The sequence below is a fragment of the Mesoplodon densirostris genome, chromosome 16 (genome assembly GCF_025265405.1).
Source record: "Mesoplodon densirostris isolate mMesDen1 chromosome 16, mMesDen1 primary haplotype, whole genome shotgun sequence".
Taxonomy (NCBI): Eukaryota; Metazoa; Chordata; class Mammalia; order Artiodactyla; family Ziphiidae; genus Mesoplodon; species Mesoplodon densirostris.
The window spans coordinates 45,640,002-45,663,331 of record NC_082676.1 but is presented as its reverse complement, the minus strand read 5'-3'; the positions used below and the strand labels follow the sequence as shown (position 1 = coordinate 45,663,331).

Sequence of the window (23,330 nt, the reverse complement as noted above, 5' to 3'; positions counted from 1 at the left end):
TTTACCTTACAAACGATGGCCAATTGGTAACTTACTTCCTCTGGGGTACAGCTATAGGTTATCTCCTCACCACTCACTCAACACTGTTCTTACACACTTATATACACACACACACACACACACACACGTGCGCGCACACACAATGATGGCCAGAAAAGCAGGAAAAGAAAAAATTAAGACTAATCTTATAAATAAAGGATTGGAAAAAATGCAAGAGAATTCAAGATGGCTAACTCCCTTCATTTGAGTTGGTTTTATTTTAAAATATCACCCAGGAGTCGGCAAACAAGAGCGGCAGTCACGGGAGTTGCCAGGAACCACCCTGGGCACCTCAAATCAGTTAGAAGTGGCTTTCTTCCTCCTGAGGCTGCTGGACAGACAGCAAGCATTAAGAGTCTATCGCCGTGTTTCTGGACATGCTGCCCCTTAGTCACCCTGACCTGCTGTGCTGGTCATAAAATATAACACGGAGTAGGTAAAAATACAAAGGCAACAACCCTGAGAGATTCTAGGAAGCCCTTGGAAAAGCAGCAAGCACTGCAGCCCGTTCTAACCCTAAAGTCACTGCTCTGCCAGAGCCCTACAACTCAGGCTAAGTGCACCAAGGCAGTCTCATTATAAATCCCATAAAGGAAGCTGATGGTGTGTTCTTATAATTAAGCAAAAGTTTCTATGACTCCCAGAGGTGAAGTCCAACCAGAGAGTGATCTCTGGCTGGAAATGAGGAACTCTGGACTCTGTTCTAGGCTTTGCCACTAATTCACTGAGTCTGATCCCAAACAAATCACTGCTCCTCTTTGATGCTTCAGCCTTCTCCACTTTTAAAAATGACCAAACTGTCTCTTGAGGCTCCCTGCTAACAGCTCTATCTCTAGAGCACTAATAACACACTTTTGGTGGAGGATGGGTGGAGCCCCTATAATAAAAGGTCTCCCTCCTTTCTCCCACCTAGCTAGGAAAGACTTTGGTTTATCCTAAGACATCAAAAAAGAAGCAAGAAGTGGTTCCAGCCCACACACTCAAATAAAGCTATGGAGACTAGGTACAAAAAGAACTAAGACATGCCTACTACCAAACCCCCGGATTCCCCTTAGTCGGCATTTAAATTAGACTTTTGTAGCATCTTGTTATTTAAAACTATTTAAAAATCAGATTAGAATAAAAATATGTTAAAAAGCTTCCACTTTTAATTCATGAACGCTGAGGTGAACATTAGCTTTGCAATCCAAAACTTAAGAGAAAAACCAAAAGCATATCAATTATAAGCTTAAAACAGGACTACGGAGAAATTAGATACAAGGGAAAGATCCTTCACCTCCTTTGGTAAAAATCACCACTGATACTTTTACTATGAGGTACTTTGGTAGCATAAAACTAACAAGGGGCTCACTCTGGGGGCAAGAGGTGGGTCAGCCCAACTGAGCAATAAGAGAAAACCTAGGGAAGCAAGCAGAGGGGATCTTCTAAGCCAGATGCCTGATCATCTACTGGGCTCAGCTTCCGTCAGTATCCCCTGTTCATAAACTCTCTGGTTCCCTACAGCACAGTCTCTCAGAAAAGAAGGCATATACAGGGCAGGCCCACAAGAGACCACCACATTTAAAATTAAGAGATAAGAAGCTACATCCACCGGGAGCTGATGTGATACTCAAAGGATGCAAGGGAAAATGGGCTGCAGCCAAAGGTTTACTGGCCACCTGAAAATCCAAACGCTAATCAAGATTTGGACCAAGGGCAGAAGTCAGCCATAACACTGAGCTGGCTAACATGACTTAGAGAAGCCATGTGGGACAGAGAAATGGCTCTGCAGAGACCTGGAGACACAGAAAAAGGCCTCCAAGGAAGTGAAAGCAATGAAGGTCAGTACAGAGCAGCCAGACACACAGGGGAAAGCCTCGAGGCTTGGACCAAGAAAAACATTTTTCATCTTCAAGTTCAGGGTTTAAGTGAGGACTCAGAGAGAGAAAAAGATTACTCTAGGACTTCAGTGCAACATGTCCCTGAAGCAGAGATCTCACAACTTAAATAAACCTTCTAGTTTACAGTATGCTTTAATGAATATTGTGCATGTCAGTGAGTATAAAATTCAAAGAGGTTCTAGAAGGTGCCAAGGTTCCCAGAAGACCTGAAATTACACCTACTACACCTACATCTCTCTGTTGTTTGAAGCCTTTATTCAACAAAACTTGCAGAATGAGAGCGATAACAGTGGCAATAAGGAAAAAGCAAGAAGGCCCCAAAGGTTACACCCGTTAAAGGATCTCTGGGCACTAGATGAGGTTCAGGATAGACTTCTACATACCAAAAACATGTTTGTTTTAATGCTTTCATGAGTTTTTTCTTTAAATTAAGTCACAGACTTCTTATAAAAGTTTAACATTGCTAAAATTAAGAGCAAAGCAGGGGGAGGGGTTTCCACACATGGTCAAAGCAAAGAAAATCTATCACTATGGATTATAGTGGGCTATGCCGACTACAGCCCTTGCAGCTAGGTTTGTAGACCTCACCAGCCACCAACCAGCAGGACTGGAGCAAAAAGAGCCAGAATTCAAGGGGAAACATGCAGGCTTGACCAGGCTGCCAACATCAAGGCTACCAACTCCTTCCTCCCCACTGGGGCCTTTTTGTTATAAACGACTCTTTACTACTCACATTTCACTTACCTATCTCACGTTTTCTTTCATTGGTTGTACAGTCGTGGAAAAATTCTGTCATCAGACTTTCCAGTGCCCTGAGAGAGGCTTCTTCAGATGCCTAACAAAAAAATTTGAAAAAAACAAACAAAAAAATCAGTAGCTGTATTTTCAGTTCTACTGTTCCTCAGTTCCTTCCAGGTCACATTCAACAGCCATAGTAATTTACTTCCTCAAAACATCTTGGTTCAACATTCTTCAAATACACGACATAAGCCAGAAAAACTGCAAGGAATTTCCCAGCTGACTCAAAACCCAAAGTTTTAGTATACTCTATAAATTCATGCTACCGTGCTATCAATTTTCAATTATTTATGCTAAGGAAAAGAGAGCAAATAATATAAAATTTAATTCTGGAAACATATTGAAAGCAAATTAACAGCCCCTGGCCCTGACTGAATAGGCAGAGTGAAGAGATTCAGAAAGGTTAGGGTGCCTTATAGACTATCCGTCAACGTTATTTGGCCCATGTCTGAATAGCTAGCCATATTCTAATTCAGAGCAACTGTAGTCAAACTGTTGCATGGATTCCTGGGGTTTTCTGAAGGGACTTCAGGAGCCAAACCTCCACTCAACTCTCAATCTCACACGAGCAGCCAACAGAGATTAAGGTGCAGCTAAGAGCCAGGCAGAGCAAGGACTCAAAATGAGACAGTACCTCCCAACCTCAGACCCACAGAGAGCCAGACTCTCAGCAGAACCACTCAGGCGGAGAATAAGAGAGGGACCCTAAGCCCCCTAAGGCTCATCGTCTCCCTTTTCCATACGGAGCGCCAAACCCACTTCCCCTTCTCTCACTGAAGGAGGGGACATCAGGTGCAGCGATGAACTTGAGTCAACACTCCTTCACATAACCAGTCTGCAACAAGGTGAGCATTTGCAGGCCCCTTTTGAATCCTCACTGGCAATAATCTACCTAGAGATGATCAGGAGCCAACAGCAGTTTTGATTTCTTACTTATCTCCTAATTTCCTTCTTTCCATCCACCTTCCCGATATCCTCTCCACTGCCCCTAGAGTGAGAGCTGACTATTAAAACTGTATTTTAAAACAAGCCCACAGGGACTTCCCTGGTGGTACAGTGGTTAAGAATCCGCCTGCCAATGCAGGGGACACGGGCTCAATCCCTGGTCCGGGAAGATCTCACATGCCGTGGAGCAACTAAGCCCGTGCGCCACAACTTCTGAGCCTGAGCTCTAGAGCCCATGTGCCACAACTACTGAAGTCCACATGCCTAGAGCCCGTGCGCTGCAACAAGAGAAGCCACTGCAATGAGAAGCCCGCGCACTGCAACGAAGAGTAGCCCTCCGCTGGCCGCAACTAGAGAAAGCACGTGCACTGCAACAAAGACCCAATACAGCCGAAAATAAATTTATTTATTTAAAAAATAAATTAGGGCCTCCCTGGTGGCGCAAGTGGTTGAGAGTCCGCCTGCCGATGCAGGGGATACAGGTTCGTGCCCCGGTCTGGGAGGATCCCATATGCCGCGGAGCGGCTGGGCCCGTGAGCCATGGCCGCTGAGCCTGCGCGTCCGGAGCCTGCGCGTCCAGAGCCTGTGCTCCGCAACGGGGGAGGCCACAACAGTGAGAGGCCCGCATACCGCAAAAATAAATTAATTAATTAATTAATTAATTAATTAATTAAAAGTAAATAAATAAATAAAATAAGCCCACACTCAAATGTATCATGTATCAAGCTGTAATATTACCAGGGGCCTCCACTTGGTAATGGGCTTTTGAGGACACTGAGGAACTTGGGCCATTTCTGTGGATCAACGAGTTCTTAGGACTGGCACTAATTACAGAGGCTGAATCAGGCTTGCACCAGCCCAGCTACATCAACCAGCACATGTTAGCACACTAGACAGCACACGGGGGGCCACGTTCAAGCAGTGCCAGGCACGGCTGTCGCTCCCATGCTGCAGTCATGGTGACAGCTATGAAATGACAGCTGAACTCTGACATGTTGAGTGATGAATTATTGTTTAATAGTTCTAGCACTTGTGAGTTTGAGGGACTTTTTCTTTTTTTTTTTAAATCTAATTTTATTTATTTATTTTCGGCTGTGTTGGGTCTTCATTGCTGCGCGTGGGCTTTCTCTAGTTGCGGCGAGCGGGGTCTACTTTTTTTTAAATTTTTTAAATTAATTTATTTATTTTGGCTGCATTGGGTCTTCGTTGCTGCACGTGGGCTTTTTTCTAGTTGCGGCGAGTGGGGCTACTCTTCATTGCAATGCACGGGCTTCTCATTGCAGTGGCTTCTCTTGTTGTGGAGCATGGGCTCTAGGTGCATGGGCTTCAGTAGTTGTGGCACATGGGCTCAGTAGTTGTGGCTCGCAGGCTCTAGAGCACAGGCTCAGTAGTTGTGGTGCACGGGCTTAGTTACTCTGCGGCATGTGGAATCTTCCTGGACCAGGGCTCGAACCCGTGTCCCCTGCATTGACAGGCGGATTCTTAACCACTGCACCACCAAGGAAGTCATGAGGGACTTTCTGGTATGAATTTTATGATAAATATTAGCCCTCTGCTCTTTTTTCAAACCAATATATCAGTTCAACTAAAAAATACCCTTGGATTGCAAGTTAAGCTTTTTAATGCAGAAATAACTGGAATGTGGAACAAAAATAAGACTGCAATCCTCTTTAACCTGTTTCAAGTTTTTGTGTTGATCAAAACAGCCTCACTGTTCTCAGTGACAGATTTTCTAAGTGTTATAAATTCATATTTCAAAATGAATTTGTATAAATAAAAGAATGCTTCGGTCTGCTTCATGAATCAACTTGGTGTACCATTTCATTTGAAAAAACAATTTTTAAAAATGTCTGTGGGAAGATTTAAAAGACTCAAAGGAAAATCTCCTATGTTAAAGTAACTTATTGGCAAAGAAATAAACATAAATCAAGACATATTTCTTGAACCAAAATCAGCTATTTAGTCAAAATAAATCGAGGGCCTCCGTGGTGGCGCAAGTGGTTGGGAGTCCGCCTGCCGATGCAGGGGATGCGGGTTCGTGCCCCGGTCTGGGAGGATCCCATATGCCGCGGAGCGGCTGGGCCCGTGAGCCATGGCCGCTGAGCCTGCGCGTCCGGAGCCTGCGCGTCCGGAGCCTGTGCTCCGCGGCGGGGGAGGCCACAGCGGTGAGAGGCCCGCATACCGCAAAAAAATAAAATAAAATAAAAAATAAATCGATAGTTTTTCTGGAGCTAAAATAGGTTCCTGAACACTAAAGATACATCTTCAAGTCACACCTGCTACAAAACTTATTCTTTTTTCTTTTTTTGGCCGTGACACGCAGCATGTGGGATACTTAGTTCCCTGACCAGGGATCGAACCCAAGGCCCCTGCAGTGGAAGCGTGGAGTCTTAATCACTGGACCACCAGGGAAGTAAGTCTCTCCACAATTTATTCTTTCAATGAATCATTTTAGAGTAGATCCTGGAAAAAACCTGAGCTTATCACATTCAGGCAATCAACTGTCAGGGTTTATTTCATATGGGTTCTTGAGGCAGAAGTTTGTGAACTTGACAATTACCGGCCATACATCAAAGGCTGCTGAAAGCAAGTCTCTGACTCCCCAGAGAATCCAACCCTATCTCCATTCCCGGTCCCATCAACGCCCCCCCTCCCAGCTCCAACCCAAGCTAACATTCCCACAAAGTGGAAAGACAAAATTATCCACAAAAATCACAGGATGATAGTCTCACCTGATTTCGTAAATGATGGTTATACGAAAAAGGAAACTCTAAAACCTAATAATCCAGTGGCACACCAGGTGTTTCTCAGCAAGAACAAATAACGTGCTGTTTGCATTTTCAATCATTTCGCTAACTGCAACAGGAATACCTACCCCATGGGGTGTTAGGAGGATCAAATGAAATGCTCCATGTAAAGTTGGTATGTAAACTCCAAGAGGTTATCTAATTCACAGTTATGGCTGTTATCATTTTTATTTGGTCTCAGATACCAAATGAAAACAGACCAAAGCAAAACAACAAAAGTGGTCAGGCCTACTTTGAAACTGGAGATTCATGCCTTCAGGCTTAAGGGCTTTGTCCCAAACATTATCTAGTGGGGCTTTTTTCTAACTGGATTTCAAAACAAAACTATCTTGAGGAGAAGAAAAGAAGGTTGAGACTTTGCCAGGATCATACAATCAGAACAGAGCTATAAAGACATAAAGGATATGTTCAAGACCTGCAAATGGTTGAAGGATATTGGAGAATTAGCCCCATTTGGCAAGAAGGCCACTGGACCCTTTGCTAGCTGTTTTAAGCAGATGGTGGAGCCAGAATTCAGACGGCAGTGGGTTAAGAAATTAGTGGCCTACTGAAGCCCGCGTGCCTAGAGCCCATGCTCCACAACAAGAGAAGCCACTGCAATGAGAAGCCCGTGCACCCCAACAAAGAGTAGCCCCCACTCGCCGCAGCTAGAGAAAGCCCATGCACAGCAACGAAGACCAAAAATAAATTTATAAATAAATTTATAAAAAAAAAATTAGTGGCAAATAAGTATCAATACATGGGAATATTCCATACAGACTGCACTTTCAAGTTATAAAAGGACAAAGACTTTTTTTTTAAAAAGTGTCATGGTGTGGTAGGAAGAGAGGTTTCAATTCAATTCCCAAAGGCTATTCAAGCAATGCTCTGATTAACTGATGAACAACATTCAGGATTCAGAGACACCTGACTGCTTCCCATCTTGGACTTGGGATTTAAGACCCAGATCTTGCAGAACTAAAAGACAAGGTTAGCTTAAAACCAAGCGAGGCACATTCACACACAAAAAAAATTTCAGTTACATGGCAGACATAAAATGTAAGCAGTAAAACAATAAAACTTCTAGAAGATAATACAGATCATCCTCATGACCCCAGGGTAGGGAAAAAATTCTTGGAAACACTAAACATAAAGGAAAAGATTGATAAATCGGAATATTCATCAGATGGCACAATGAAGAGAGTGTAAAAGAAAGCCATGATGGGGAAAGATATCACCAATATGGATAACAGAGAACTCCTATCAGAGTACAATATAACTTCTACAGATCAATAAGGAAAAGATAAATGACTCAATTTTTTCAACAGGCAAATAAATAGTTATAAAAGAGGATATTCAAAAAGCCGATACATAAAACAAGTGCTCAACCTCATTAGTCATCACAGAAATGTAAATTAAAAACAAGACAGTGGGCCTCCCTGGTGGCGCAAGTGGTTGAGAGTCCGCCTGCCGATGCAGGGGATACGAGTTCGTGCCCCGGTCTGGGAGGATCCCATATGCCGCGGAGCGGCTGGGCCCGTGAGCCATGGCCGCTGAGCCTGCGCGTCCGGAGCCTGCGCGTCCGGAGCCTGTGCTCCGCAACGGGGGAGGCCACAACAGTGAGAGGCCCGCATACCGCAAAAAAAAAAAAAAAAAAAAAAAAAAACAAGACAGTGCTACAAATCTACCAGAATGGCTAAAATTTAAAAGACAGTAACAAGTACTGGTGAGTATGCTGAGCAACTGGGACATGCACACACTGCAGCTGGTGGGACTATAAACTGGTATAACCACTTTGGAAAATGAACATATGCATACTTTATGACCCTGTAATTCTACTCCTTGACAATGTATCCAACAGAAATTTGGATATCCCACAAAACGTACACAGATATTCACAGCACCATTATTCATAATATCCAAAAAGTCTAAAGAACCCAAATGTACATCACCAGTGGAATGGACAAATAAGTTGTAGTTTATTCATCAGGAAGATATTATAAGACAACAAGAATGAATGAACAGGTACTTCTGTGGTGGCACAGTGGTTAAGAATCCGCCTGCCAATGTAGGGGACATGGGTTCGAGTCCTGGTCCGGGAAGATCCCACATGCTGCGGAGCAACTAAGCCCGTGCGCCACAACCACTGAGCCCACGTGCCGTGATTACCGAAGCCTGTGCGCCTAGAGCCCGCGCTCTGCAACCAGAGAAGCCACATCAATGAGAAGCCTGAGCACCGCAACAAAGAGTAGACCCCGCTCGCCGCAACTAGAGAAAGCCCGCACGCAGCAACGAAGACCCAACACGGCCAAAAATAAATACATTTTAAAAACAAAAAGAATGAATGAATATTGCTTCATACAACAACATGGATGAATTTCATAATGTTGAATTAAAGAGGCCAAAACACATCCTTCATTATTCATCTTATATTAATATATTTTTAAAAACAAGCAAAACAAATCCATGGTGTTATAATCAGAATAGTGGTTATAAACCTCTGTGGAGGAGGGATTCTGGGATGCTAGTAATATTCTGTTTTCTTGATCTGAAAGTTACATCAGGGTGACTGTTCACTTTTCTGTAAGTACATATACACAATTTTTGAAACTTAATGTTATACTTATTTTTAACATTAAGGTTGGTATTTGCAGACTCTGATTTTAGAAATTGTGTTTTTCCTCTATTAGCACAATTATTAAGAGCAGTTGGGAGGTCTACAGGTGAAGTCTGAGCATGAGACTCCTGGATTCCTAGGAATCATCACCGATTTGTCTTCAAAGCTGCAAGGGTGACAACAAAAAGTATTATAATCCCATAAGTCTATGCTTCCCCTGAGCTTACCTCAACAGCAAATTAAAATCCTTAGGATGATGAATTAAAAGTGGCTCAGAATATATACACTCTCGGAGACCTACGTGTATATCTAAAAAATCTTTTGTGTTCCAAAAAGAGTTAAAATCTGCCAAGTGGAGCTTTCAACTATGCCTGCCTTGACTTTATCTGCATTTTTATTGCACTGCTCATGGTCCAGCAGTTCAAAGACTATACTATACGACTGACTCATTTATTAAGGAACTGCTAAGTCAACCAAGACTCACAATCACCTAATAACTTATAAGAAAAATTGGCAAGAAGGGCAAGGGCCATGTAATTTGAAATCTTCTTTGACTTTTCCCTCAATACCACTTCTACCAGGCCCTAATCACCCCCTGCCTAGATTACTATAACTTCTTTTACCTAGTCCTCCTGATGTCAGCTTTCCCAATTCCAATCCAATCTGTACTTCATTACCAGATAAACACTCCTAAATATCCATTTTCTGCCTCAATTAGTCTAAACCTAGCCTTAAAGGGGCTTTAAATCTGGGCCAACTGAGACACTCAGCTATCCACTCAACAAATAAACTCAATATTCACTAAGTAACTGATGCTGCATTAGGTCCTTGAGATACCAGGATGAGTAAGACTGTCCTTGACTTCAAAGAACTGGAGATGGCATGGGGGGCGTGGGGGGGGGGGCGGGGAGAAGGGTAGAACCTATGAATAAAAACGTAGAATGTGATGGTCTACATCCTATAGTAATGACATATGTATAAATGGCTTTAGGAGCCTAAACAGAACTAACTGTCTGAGGGAGACAGGGAAAGCTTCACAGAGATGATAATATACGTTGGGATTTGAAGAATGCAGAGTTTACTAAGAAGAAAGAAGGAAAGCATGCCTGATTCACCATTACTCACCACAGGAAGCCATCACTCCACTCTGAATACTCATGGTCTCAGAACAAATGTCTATTCCCATCCTGCATTTGCTCCTGGGTCTGCAATTCATAGTTCAACCTTCATGAAATTTCTTACAAAGTTTACAGTGCAGATCCCTTCCTTGTTTTCATCTTTTGTCTTTTCTTGTAATCGGTATCACAGAATTTTGCCCATGGCACTGTTCTCTGCTCATTTCAGAATGGCACAATGAAAGAGCACAGGCTCTGGTGTCAGGTTCCTTGGGTTCAAATCAGAATGCACCTTGGCCTAGTTATGTAACCTATTACTCTTTCTCCTCTTGTGCAAAACTGGGGATAAGAGAAACTAACACATGGGGTTGTTCTGAGGATTACATAAAATAATCTATGTAAAGCATGTAGTAAACCTAATGCCAGGAATAAAGTAAGAGTTGAAAGTCGTATCTGTAACTATTAATAATTCATAGATATTAGGCCTCTCTAACCAGAACATAAACTGTCTGGAAAGAGATTCTGCCTAATGTTTGTATTTCCTGTAACGTCCAGTATGGACTGGTATTCAAATATTTTACAGAACAAATTCAGGAGAGTAAAAGGAACAAGTAGACTGTTAGTATCAGTTTTATTTTCTCAGGAATAATGGTAATGCCTTCCGAATTCAAGATACATATGACTGTTTAAATTTCCCCCTTTAAGAGCTCTGATCATAATGACCTTTGCTCACAAGCACTCAATGAATACGTTTTGAAAACCAGGAGACTGCTAATAATTTATCTTAAAAGCACTGAGACTGATGATGGGTAATATGGTGCTTTGTTTGTTAAGACACCTAGATGACAGTTTTCTCAAATCCTGATTAAATCTGTAATGTTTTACCTAATTGCCTCTATAACACCCCTCTCTAACACATGAACTTTTTATAAAATAGATACTGGGAAAAAAATGACTCTTTTTTTAAAGAAGGTTTTTATCAAGCTTTTTGCCACTTTTGTCAGGAGCCACATTTCGTCTGTCCTTCAAGGAGGTGAATCACATGAGCCTTCTGTATTCAAGTTCATGCTTCCTTGATAGTAAACCTAAAAAAATGACGGCGAGCATAGCAGAGTCCCAAGTCCAATACTCCTGTGGCATATCTAGAACAGTTTTACTACTCTGTTTACTTATATATAAAGAAGGTTTCTGAGAAAAGTGATTCTATACTAACTGCTGACCAAGGTTAAAAATAAAAAGTATGCAAAACATACCTGGTGTGTTACAACAGACTACCATTAGCAAAGAAATTCAATCTCATATAAACTCTGGGAGCTAACAGGATTACCATGGATGCCTAAACTCTCAAAAGAACACTCTCATTCTTCCCTATACCTTCACCACTGCAAAGAAAACAGACGAGGGAAAAAAATCTCTTTGGCCTTTAGGCCTGCATATAAGTAGAGATGAAATACTAAGCTTAAAATAACACACAATGGGAATCAATGTGGCATCTATCCATCCCCTCCTGCAGTCAGCTCAAAATGCTAAGAAGCGCACCAAGGAAGCCCCAGGCAGGAGAAGAATACACAGAACAAGTCTTCTTCCCACCTTTCCCATCACTGCTTTTTGTGTCTCAACCTGCAGATACTGTCCTTTTAAAAAACAAACTAAACACACCATGATGAAGTAGAAATCTCACTTTATTTCTCTGAAAGCAAATTGGTAAAACCAGTTGAATCTTCAAAGTCTAACACTCAGAAGTGCAGTCACCCTGGGGGTGTTGAAAATGCTTCCACCAAAGACAGAGGGGAGACAAAGGGTACAGATACATAGTGAAGTAATTAACTCTAAAAGTTATATACCAGGCATTCCTGGTGGCGCAGTGGTTAAGAATCCGCCTGCCAGGAAGGTTAAGCTGGGACGAAGTAAGAGAGTGGCATGGACATATATACACTACCAAATGTAAAACAGATAGTTGTGGGAAGCAACCGCATAGCACAGGGAGATCAGCTCAGTGCTTTGTGTCCACCTAGAGGGGTGGGATAGGGAGGGTGGGAAGGAGACGGAAGAGGGAAGAGATACGGGGATATATGTATGTACAGCTGATTCACTCTGTTATACAGCAGAAACTAACACACCATTGTAAAGCAATTATACTCCAATAAAGATGTTAAAAAAAAAAAAAAGAATCCGCCTGCCAATGCAGGGGACACGGGTTCGAGCCCTGGTCAAGGAAGATCCCACATGCCACAGAGCAACTAAGCCCGTGCACCACAACTACTGAGCCTGCGCTCTGGAGCCTGAGAGCCACAAGTACTGAGCCAGCGTGCTGCAACTACTGAAGCCCGCGCTCCTAGAGCCCATGCTCTGCAACAAGAGAAGCCACCGCAATGAGAAGCCCGCACACTGCAACAAAGAGTAGCCCCCACTTGCCGCAATTAGAGAAAGCTCGCGCGCAACGAAGACAACAACAAAGACAACGAAGACACAACACAGCCAACAATAAAAATAAAATAAAAAATTTTTTAATTTAAAAATAAAAAAAATAAAAGTCATATACAAAAGTTGCAAGGAAAAAAAATATTTTCTACTGAAGGAAAAGACATGGAGAGCTACACCATGTTCCGGGAAAGCAAGGCCGGGGCAGATGCACTTACCACAACTCTACGAACACATGACTGGAACTAACTACTAAAGTTATACGTGTGCCTCAAAAGGCTCCTGGTTGTCTCACCTACAGCTTATAAATCTGAACAATATTTGCCCTTTGAGAGTAACTATAGACATAACTTTGTATGATATCATCATGCAGATACTTAATATTTGATTAAAACATATACTGTGGCTGTATCTAAACATAACTCTAATCATTAAAAGGCATCTATCTGCTTTAGTCTAAAACTACTATAAAGTTGATCAACTACAAGACATTCCCGTCCCCCCCACCCCCAATATTTCTTGGGTTTGCAGAAAGTGCTCAGTCAGATTCTCCGTCCCTTCCATGACCAAAAGGATCTGTTTACTGCTGAGGACCAGGAGTTAGGGGCAGGATGACTGCCAGACATCTGGGCCAGAAAGCCCAATGGGTCCCACTACGATAGTGAGAAAGCCAAAGCAGTATATTCTGTCCTATGGGGACCAATTAGAGGAAACATCTTGTACACAGAGGACAGTGTGTTTTATGCTGGGAAAAACCAATCCACCTACTACTAGGCAAGCTATAATAACAAGAGGCACCAATTAGCTACGAATGGACAGGTGCACTGGTTTCAAAATTTTCCAGCAAATCTGAAGAAAACTACAGAGTCATGACAAATAACTGTCATTCCTGATTCTAGACTAGATCCTGTACTGGAGGGAAAAAATGCTATAAAGGACATACTGGGCCAACTGACAAAATTGGAATACAGATGGTAGATCAGATAAAAGTACTAAATCAATGTTAAATTAATTAAAGTTGACAACTGCACTATAGTTATGTAAGAGAATATCCCTATTAGGAAATATACTATCTAGGGGCAATGGACCGTGATATAGGCAACTTACTCTCAAACGGTTCAGAAAATATCGTGTGTATGTATGTATGTGCATAAATATACATAGAGAGGAAGTGCAAATAATAAAAGCAATCATGGCAAAATGTTAACAATAGGTGAGTTTGGGCTAAGAGTTTAAGAGTGTTCTTGGTACTACTCCTTCTTTGCAAGATTTCTGTTCATTTGGAATTTTTCCAACTAAAAAGTTTTTTAAAATCTTATCTGTTGGATTAGTACCCTCCACCTTGCTCCTCACTGCTCCAAGCTAGCTGGTCAAAGAGGAAAGAAAAAGTGACAAAAGAGTACAATAAGAAGGAAAGGATTATTTTACTCCCTCAGATGCCAGATTTATTATCTCACACTGTTTCTGAAAAAGGATAATACATAGCCTAGACATTAAAAATCTTGCATCTGCTGGTTGGACAAGAACCACATCCCACTAAGAGCTAAAATACATATAACTTATACACTTATTTATTCATATTCTAGTCCAAAAGCTTTAATTAGACAGCCAAAAAAGCAAATGATAAAAATAGTTATTCTGCAAGAAACTGCCTAAAATAAATGTGTAATACAGCCAAGAACAGGCTCTCTTCACAATCCCATCTGCTTCTCTTTCCCAGGTACATATCCCAGGAGGATGAATGTTTACATCAGCATGCCTAGTCAATTAAACTCAAAAGATACTTAGTGAGCACATTAACACAAGGCATGCTACCAAGAATTCCTAAAAGAGGACCACAGAATTTTGAGAGAAATAAACAAACCCCAGAAAACAGCAAGTCCAACCTCATTTTACAGATGAGGAAAATGAAGCTCAGAGTATCTTGCCCAAAGTCAGCCAGCTATTGGTCAAGTCACTGGGCAGGGCCACCAGAGTCCTTTCCCAGCGACGGCTCCTCTACCCCTTAAAGAAGCCCAGAGGAGTTCTGCTCCAAGGGCTGTGGGAACGATGAATGAGCTGGCATTACCCTGCATTTGATGAAATCGGGAAATGAATGGGTGCAAGGTTGATGGACCACCACAAAAACACGCTGCAGGGCTTCCCTGGTGGTGCAGTGGTTAAGAATCTGCCTGTCAATGCAGGGGACAAAGGTTCAAGCCCTGGTCTGGAAAGATCCCACATGCCGCAGAGCAACTTAGCCTGTGTGCCACAACTACTGAGCCTGCGCTCTGGAGCCTGTGGGCCACAACTACTGAGCCAGCGTGCTGCAACTACTTAAGCCCATGCTCCTAGAACCCGTGCTCTGCAGCAAGAGAAGCCACCGCAATGAGAAGTCCACGCACCGCAAGGAAGAGTAGCCCCCGCTCGCTGCAACTAAAGAAAGCCCGCGTGCAGCAACAAAGACCCAACACAGCCAAAAATAAATAAATTTTTTTAAAATGCTGTAAATCTGAATCACAATTAACACTACAGCTCAAATGTAAATAATTTCATTTCACGGCTGTTACCACCTGCACCATTTAAGAGCAAGTCTCTTGTAAACCCATACCACCTTCCTCCTGAATTACTCCCAGAATGGTCTTTTAAATAACAGTTAAAATAACATGTTTGTAATTTTGGCAAAAATCTAAAGACTATATTACAGACTGTTGGAATCTGGGGGAGCATAATCACTTCCCTTCTCTCACCCTCCCTGGTTCTATCCATTGATATACAGTCTCAAGAGATCAAGTACAGGTCAAAGTCTAATGTCCTCCTCAGGATGGGTAAAGCTGCAACCCCTTTCTCGTTCACAGAGGAAGACAAGCTTCTCCTGAGAGGAAGCAAGTGAGAGGGCACAGGCACAAAGCTGGGCAGTGTTCTGATGCAGTGAGTGACCTTGCACCTAGTAGATACAGGCCTTGGTGCTGGGCTCCCCCCAGTGCAACCATCAAGAGATCAATCACTCTTGTGGGAAGGAAGAAATGCGAGGAGGGAGACAGGGCCCAGGAGACTGTGCTCCAGTACTGCTCCCACTTGGGGTACAGACGACAATCCCCTGAATGTGCACCAAAGCAGGAATGAGGGGACACAGAGAAGGTGCTCTTTACACGAGCAATGACAGAACTAACAGGCTGCATGGGAACCAATGCTACCACTGAGAGGTCCTCAGCCACAGCCTGGCAGAGAAAATACCGAGTGAGAGCCGGCCCCAGCTCCAGAATACAGCCTGCATAACTTTGGGCAAATCCTGCCAGCTCTTGGAGCATCCTTGGTACTAAATGCAATCAAGTGTGTGTACTGCGTGTTGATTATAAAGCACTATGTAAATGTTGGCTAATAGAGTAGTTCCTCTCTCACTACAAGTTTCTCTTAGCCCACCCTCGTTTGGATTTGCTTTTATAAAGGCAAAGTCTCCTAAGTTGTCATCAGCTTGTCCCTCTCAATACACCCAGCACCACCTTAATGCTGTAATTCTTAATTTATGATCAGTCACATTACTCTAAGGCTCTCCAAGTATCACTGCTGAATGCCAAAGGGTGCTTATGTATCCCACACAATGTAAACAACGATACCCACGAGAGCAGCTGCTGAAGGACCTTTGACGGTGCTACATTCTGCAGGAAGTGTGATGCTGCTACACAAGCAGAGATCTGCGTTCAGTAGGAAGTGACTCTTCCTGACTGGGGAGTTCTAGATGCTCCTCCCATCACCACAGATGACTACTAGTTACCAAGAAAGAAGACATCACATGCTCTGGTGAGAGCAACTCTCTCCACCAGGGACTGTCCTGGGTGCTGGGTTCTGCACAGCACTATTAGTCAATGCAATTTTCTTAAGTTTTACTTTCAATAGTATGCTTGGTAATCACAACTGTGATTTTTAAAAAGCTGTAACTTTTACAATATGGAAAGCTATCGTAATATTGAAACTATTCATGATTCTCTTCCTCCACCCCATTGAAGATTCACTGGGTTAGAAAGACAGAACAATGGCAGTTCTGGGGATGTTTTTTTAGGAGTGGGGGAAGTGGAGGTGGGAGGTGCACAGGAGAAAGGAAATGGATACTTAGCTCCTGTCCAACTGTCTGATCCTGCCAGGAATCCTGGCCTTGCTCACATCCCTGGATAATGAAGGGATGGCTCAAGAAGCAGCCTTCTATCAGCCTCCAAACCCCACACAACAAGCATATTTAGTTTGAGACGGGAGCACGTAACCGCCCTTCCTACAGTCCCCAACCGACCCTGCTAGAACATGGGGGAAAGGAGTGGAACAGAGGTAAAGATAAAGTGCTGCTTTTGAGTCCCACCTCCCAGCTCTGCTCCTTCACTCTGGGCAACAGCCCAAAGACAAGGACTAGAAATTCCACACCACTCCACCTGAACGTGCCCTTCCACCATACAGCTGGCTGGGTACTCCCTATCCTGGGAATGCCTTAAAATGAATTGTCACAGCGTAACTGTGTGGGGTGTGGACTCTGGAGTCAGCCTCAGGTCTGTATCTGACCTCTAACTTTACCACTTACTCTGTGCATGACCTGGCACAAAGTACTTAACCTCTCTGAGCCTCAGTTCTTCACCTGTGAAGTGGATTTACAACAGCTCCCCACCAGGTAGCTGTGAGAAGTAAATGACATAACACACAAAAATCCCTTGGCACCTTTAACCATAAATGAGCAGAACTCTTTCACTATATATTTCACTGATGAGTAAGCTTTAAAAAAAGGAAGAAACCAAATAAACAAAAATCCCACATAAGTCAACTAAATGCTCAAAAAAATTCCAAGAATGCCACCGTCTTCACTTTCATTTTTATAGCAATCAACCTACCGGTGCCACAAGCAAAGAATAAAAGAACAGCACCATCGTCTTCCAGGCTTCTATTTGTGTTTGGGACAACACGGGTTGGAATTAGATCCATGATTCCAGCAGCAAAAGCTGTTTGGTCTTTTTTTTAAGAAAAAAATATTACATAGAATCCCAGTACATAAAATAGACTCAATCAGAGACTGCTTAATTAATGCGGCTGAAGGAGGAGAACCCAAACGCCTATGCAGCATTTGGGACACCTCCAAGAAAGTACCACATTAAAATTCCTCAGAATTAAAGCCCCTCCAAAAAAAAAAAAAAAAAAAAAAACAGGTAATAAATGGTTGCTAAAAGACTGGTTTGCAAATTCTCCCTCAAGTAACTTTCAACTGCAAGCCTCTCACTGCCACCCAGGGTCTTTGCCACCTGACCATCAGGGGTGATCAAGTCACCCCATCACCTGGCCCTGACCTGCCCCTTGGACGTCACCATCCCCATGCTCCCTCTTTCAGTTTCCTCAACCACCCTGTGCCCCAGCCAGACCCAGCTTCTCCACATAACAGCTCCATGTCTTCACAGATGTCATTCCTGCTACCTAGGATGCACTTCTCTACCCAGAAAACTCCTACCTATGCATTAAGACTCCTTGAAAATGGCACTACCTCTGTGAAGCCTACTGAAGTTCCCCCAGCAGGGCCGGCCATTCTTTGTGGGCTTCCTAACATTACACTGAACACGGTGAACTGAAATGACCTCTTTCACTTTTCATACAACACTGGCAAGATCATAAACCAGTGCCACCACAATGGAAGACGATTTAGCAGTTATCTACAAATTTTAAATGCATAGACAACTTCACCCAGAGAGTATACTTATAGCAATTTTTTTTTCCTCCAGAAGTTTATGTGTGAAAGGACCTTCAAGTCAACACTGTTTGTAAAACAAAAGATTGGGAACAACCTAATTTTCCATCAAAGCAAGACTGGTTAAATAAGGTACATCCCTATCATGGAATACTATGCAACTGTGAAAAAGAGTGAGAACGCTCTATACACATAGGTATGTGGAACTACATCCAATACATTAAAATTTTTTAAAAGGCACGAAACAGTGTACCAGTATGTACAGTATGCTACCCATTAGTAGAGGTAGAGTAGGGAATGTGAAAAAACACACACTTTTCTTTAAACTGGTAACGGTGATTGCCTCTAGAGAAGAAAATGGGGTTCTGGGGACAGGAGAAGGGAAAGAGGCTGATTTTTCTCTGTACACTCTACTGTATCATTTAAATTTTGTACAATGCTCACTTGTTTAAAAAAGAAAACAGAGAAAACAACTAGAGAAAAAAGAAATTTCCTGCTAATGTGTGGGTCTCTCCAGTAGCCTGGAGTGCACAGGCAGAGACTACTTGCTAGTCATCTCTGTTCCCAGGGTCTAACTAGCACACAGCAGGCACTTAATAAACACTTGTTACAGGAATTATTTTAACTCTTTCTCTTATACTAAGTGAAGCTATAAAGTAGTTACTCAATGGTGATAACTTAAAAAACTAACATTTACTTAGCACTCAGTACATACCGGGCACTGTCCTAAGGACCTGACAGTGCCCGGATTAACTCCTTTAAATTAAATTAAATTAAAGGATTAACTCCTTTAATCCTCATAACAATCCCATTGCACAGATGAGGGAAATGAGGCCCAGAGAAATGAAGTAACTTGTCCCAGGTCACATACTTGGTTAAGTGGCAGAGCCAGGATTCAATCCCAGGCCCCAAACCCATGCTCTTAAACATGAGGTTATACTATTTTTCAGATACCTAGGAATGTATTAAAATTGCTAAACACTGAATGCATTCCTTACTTGCTGCAAAAATCCGTCCTTAACTGCTTAATCATAAGCAATGTTGAAATAAAATGAGTTAGGCCACTGCCTACTTGGGGACTGAGGTATCTCTAATCCAAGTTCTGATCACTGGCTTTGCTGATTCACAATGACCCCACCCCACTCTCATAGGTATCCGGCTCTGGGGAAATAACACACTGACTAATGAAAACAAGACACTGACTTGCCCACAGAATTTACCATGGAAGCTATACTTTGTTCCATAAATAAAATCCTCCATCTACACCAAGCATTCCATTTCAGTGGGTGCCTGATCAAACTCTGAAGGCCTTTGGAAAAACTACCTGAAAAATGAAAAACCACACAAACACACAAAACTTCCCCTACTACCAAGGACTTCCAATGAAGATGTCAAACACAAAAAAGACACCCCGGACCCTCTCTGGTTGTCCTCACTGTCCCCAACACCACTCTTACTCCTAAGCAAAAATTCGTACATTTCCTGAGGTTATTATACATTAGACACTGTCACAAATGTATTCATTCATTTTTAGGCTGGCTACTTTGTTGCTATTGTTGTTATTTTTTGACGACACAGAGGGAAGCACCTTACCTAAAGTTCTCCAAATCATGCTGCTGCACAGGTTAACTTCTAGATGAGTTTCCTATATAGTCCCAGCCATGGAATGCGCTCTCATTTCACTGGCTTTCACTCTCCAAGCCCATATTCTTCCTATCTTTGTCCCTATTTTAGGTTCCCTCCTCCCCCAAGGCCTGTAGGCCTCTGTTCACCAACAACAACCGTAAACTAGGAATGGGACTTCTTGACCAACTAAATATGCTGAATTCAAGACTGTTGCGGGGACTTCCCTGGAGGTCCAGTGGTTAAGACTTCGCCTTCCCATGCAGGGTGCGGGTTCGATCCCTGGTCGGGGACCTAAGAACCCACATGCCTCATGGCCAAAAAAAAAAAAAAAAACACCAAAAAACATAAAATAGAAGCAACACTGTAACAAATTCAATAAAGACTTTAAAAATGGTCCACATCAAAAATAAAAATCTTTAAAAGAAAAAAAAAAAAGACTGTTGCCACAGATGGACTGTCAATTTTCAAACTTTAATATTAATAAATAGACTCAATTCAAATTTTATTTAATCTAATTCACCTTTTTTTCTGCTTTAAAAGATATTGAGATGCCATGTATTATATGATTCCATTTATATGAAACATCCAGAATAAGCATACCTATAGAGACAGAAAGCAGATTTGTGGTTGTCAGGTGCTAGGAAGAGGCAGAAATGGGGAGTGACTGCTCCTGGGTACTGGGTTTCCTCTAGAGTGATGAATCGCTCTAGAACTGGAGAGTGGGAGTAGTTGCATGACAGGGTGAATGTACTTTAATGTCACTAAACTGTACACTTTAAAGTGGTCAACTTTCTGTTATGTGTATTTAAAGAAACAATAAAAATCAACTTAAGACTATGGAAAAAAAAGTTAAAGGCACCATTTCTAATATATTACAGTAAGCGTAAAGGATACTTAAATAGTAACTAAAGTAAGCATAAGGGATCTGTCTCCTATAAACAAACAAAAATAAAATCTAACTTGGTAAAAACTTTTCCTACAAAAAAAAAAGATATTAAGGAATAATGAAAAGCCATTTTTTTAATCTACTAATTTTACAACAATTTTCTTTAGACTACCCAATGCTAATGAGTATTTATCCATAGCTAGTGGAAGAATAAATTGGTATAAACTTTCTGGAAAATAGCTTACAACATACCTTAAAAATGTTTATACTAAATCTAAAACTATTTTAAAATAAAAGATCTATTAAAAAATTTTTTTTTCATACCCCCTTGGGCCCTTCTGGGAATCTAGCCTAAGGCAATTTTCTGAAATACAGAAAAAGCTTTTTGCAAAAACATTAATCACATATTATTTACAATGGCAAAAAATGGAACAATCTAACTGCCAAAGAATCATGCAATGTGATATTATAGAGCCACTGTAAATATTTATGAAGTATTTAATGATTTGGAAAACTACTTATACTATGTGAAATGGAAAAGGCAAAAGAAAAAAGTACATTTACAGTGTGATCTCAACCATATTTAAAAAGTAAATAGAAAAAAAGACTGGAAGGAAACAAAAACGTTATTAGAGGTTGAGTCAGATGGGGGTAATTTCTTGTCTATTTTATACTATCAAATAGTCTACAGAGTTCAAAACACTTTTTACAATCAGGAAAAATAAGCAAAAATCAAAAAATGGCAGAGAAGACCTTGTGATCACATCAGTACCTACTTTAACTGCCAAGCAGTACTAGAAGGAAGAAGGTGCAGAAACTGAGCTAAATTACTGGAAGACTTGGCTACTGTGGTTTTGTTTTTGTTTTTGTCTTTAATAAATCCCTATGGGAGAAGAGTATACAGGAACTCCCTGTACTATTTTTGCAACTCTTCTGCAAGTCTAAAATAACTCAAAATAAGATGTTTAAATTGAATAAATAGGGACTTCCCTGGTGGTACACTGGATAGGACTCCGTGCTCCCAATGCAGGGGGCCCAGGTTCCATCCCTGGTTGGGGAACTAGATCCCACATGCCACAACTAAGAGCTTGCATGCCACAACTAAAGATCCCACACACGGCAATGAAGATCCCACATGCCGCAACAAAGACCTGACAGCCAAATAAATAAATAAATAGTTTAGAAATATAAAATAGATAAACAACAAGGGCCTACTGTAGAGCACAGGGAGCTATATTCAATATCTCGTTAAAACCTATAATGGAAAAGAATCTGAAAAAGAATATATAATGTATATACATATATTCTATATATATACACATATATTATATATATATATGAATCACTTTGCTGTACACTTGAAGCTAACACCGCATTATAAATCAACTATACTTCAATAAAAAAGAAAAATTAGGGACTTCCCTGGTGGTCCAGTGGTTAAGACTCCATGCTTCCACCGCAAGGGACACACGTTTAACCCCTGGTTGGGGAACCAAGATCCCACATGCCACACAATGTGGCCATAAAAGTTTTTAAAATAAAAATTAAATTTGTCTTTCTCTAAAAAGAGAATGCAAAATATAGAGGAATAATTTCCTAGGCAATAATAAAGCACATGGCTCCTTCCCTCAATAATTAAATCAAAACCTTTCCAGGAGTAGTTGCCTTCACAGATGTCACCTGCACTGCCTATTAGAACTCCTTATTCTTGAACATTTCAAAGCTTTCATCTTCACAACCTGTCCTAAACACACTGCGTCTTCTTACTCTTCTGTGTATATCTGTGGCTCCATCTGTCCAAAATGGCCCTTCTGCTTCCCCACCACCTCATGTCCCAAATTCTATGCCTAGGGACTTCCTACTTCTGCTTTGAAACCAACTCATTTGCCACCTCCTTTGGGAAGCCTTCCCTGATACAACCCTCCCATCCCCAGTGTGGCCAGGCTTTTTTTTTTTTCTTTAAGTACTGTTATACCTCTTACAAGGTTCTTTTTCTGTACTTATTCCCCAGCATTGTAATCATTTGCTGACATGCACATCTCTTCCAGAAGTTATAAACTTCTGTAACTTCTAGTCACCCTTTTCCATGCTTACATTCAATAGCTGTAGGCCAGCTTCCAGTTATCTTGCAACCCTGTTGCAAGTGAGCCCCCAAATTCATCAACAATGTTTCCTCCAGCTCCTGACTTTCCATTTCAGTAAAGAATTACAAATTACACACATTCCAGTGAATAGAATAACACCACAAATTAAGTGTCTTTTCAACTCTAAGTAATCAGCAACGTTTGCAATGGCCTAGCATTCACCTAGTATGAGGAATTGTTTTCCTTTCCTTCCACACCTAGAGTATGGTGGATTCAAGGCACCAAGTTTTTAACATTGTTCTCTAATTTGTCCATAACTCCTTTTTGCTAACTAAGAACTTTAACTTCCTCAGATCATTTCATTTGCATCACCAGTTCTATTAGTTGGATTTCTTTGCGGGATTATCTTTCATAAAGTAATGAAGACTGTCATAACCCTGA

The 23,330-nt window shown here is 41.6% G+C and overlaps 1 protein-coding gene across 2 annotated transcripts in view; it reads right to left on the bottom strand.

Annotated features, from left to right (window-relative positions):
• Positions 1-23,330, bottom strand: part of XPO6 (exportin 6) — a 110,080-nt gene that overhangs the window by 70,627 nt on the left and 16,123 nt on the right. For both annotated transcript variants that reach the window (XM_060120131.1, XM_060120130.1), the window contains exon 2: positions 2,664-2,754. In XM_060120131.1, coding sequence (XP_059976114.1) covers positions 2,664-2,754 — 91 coding nt within the window. The remainder of the gene's footprint in view (positions 1-2,663; positions 2,755-23,330) is intronic.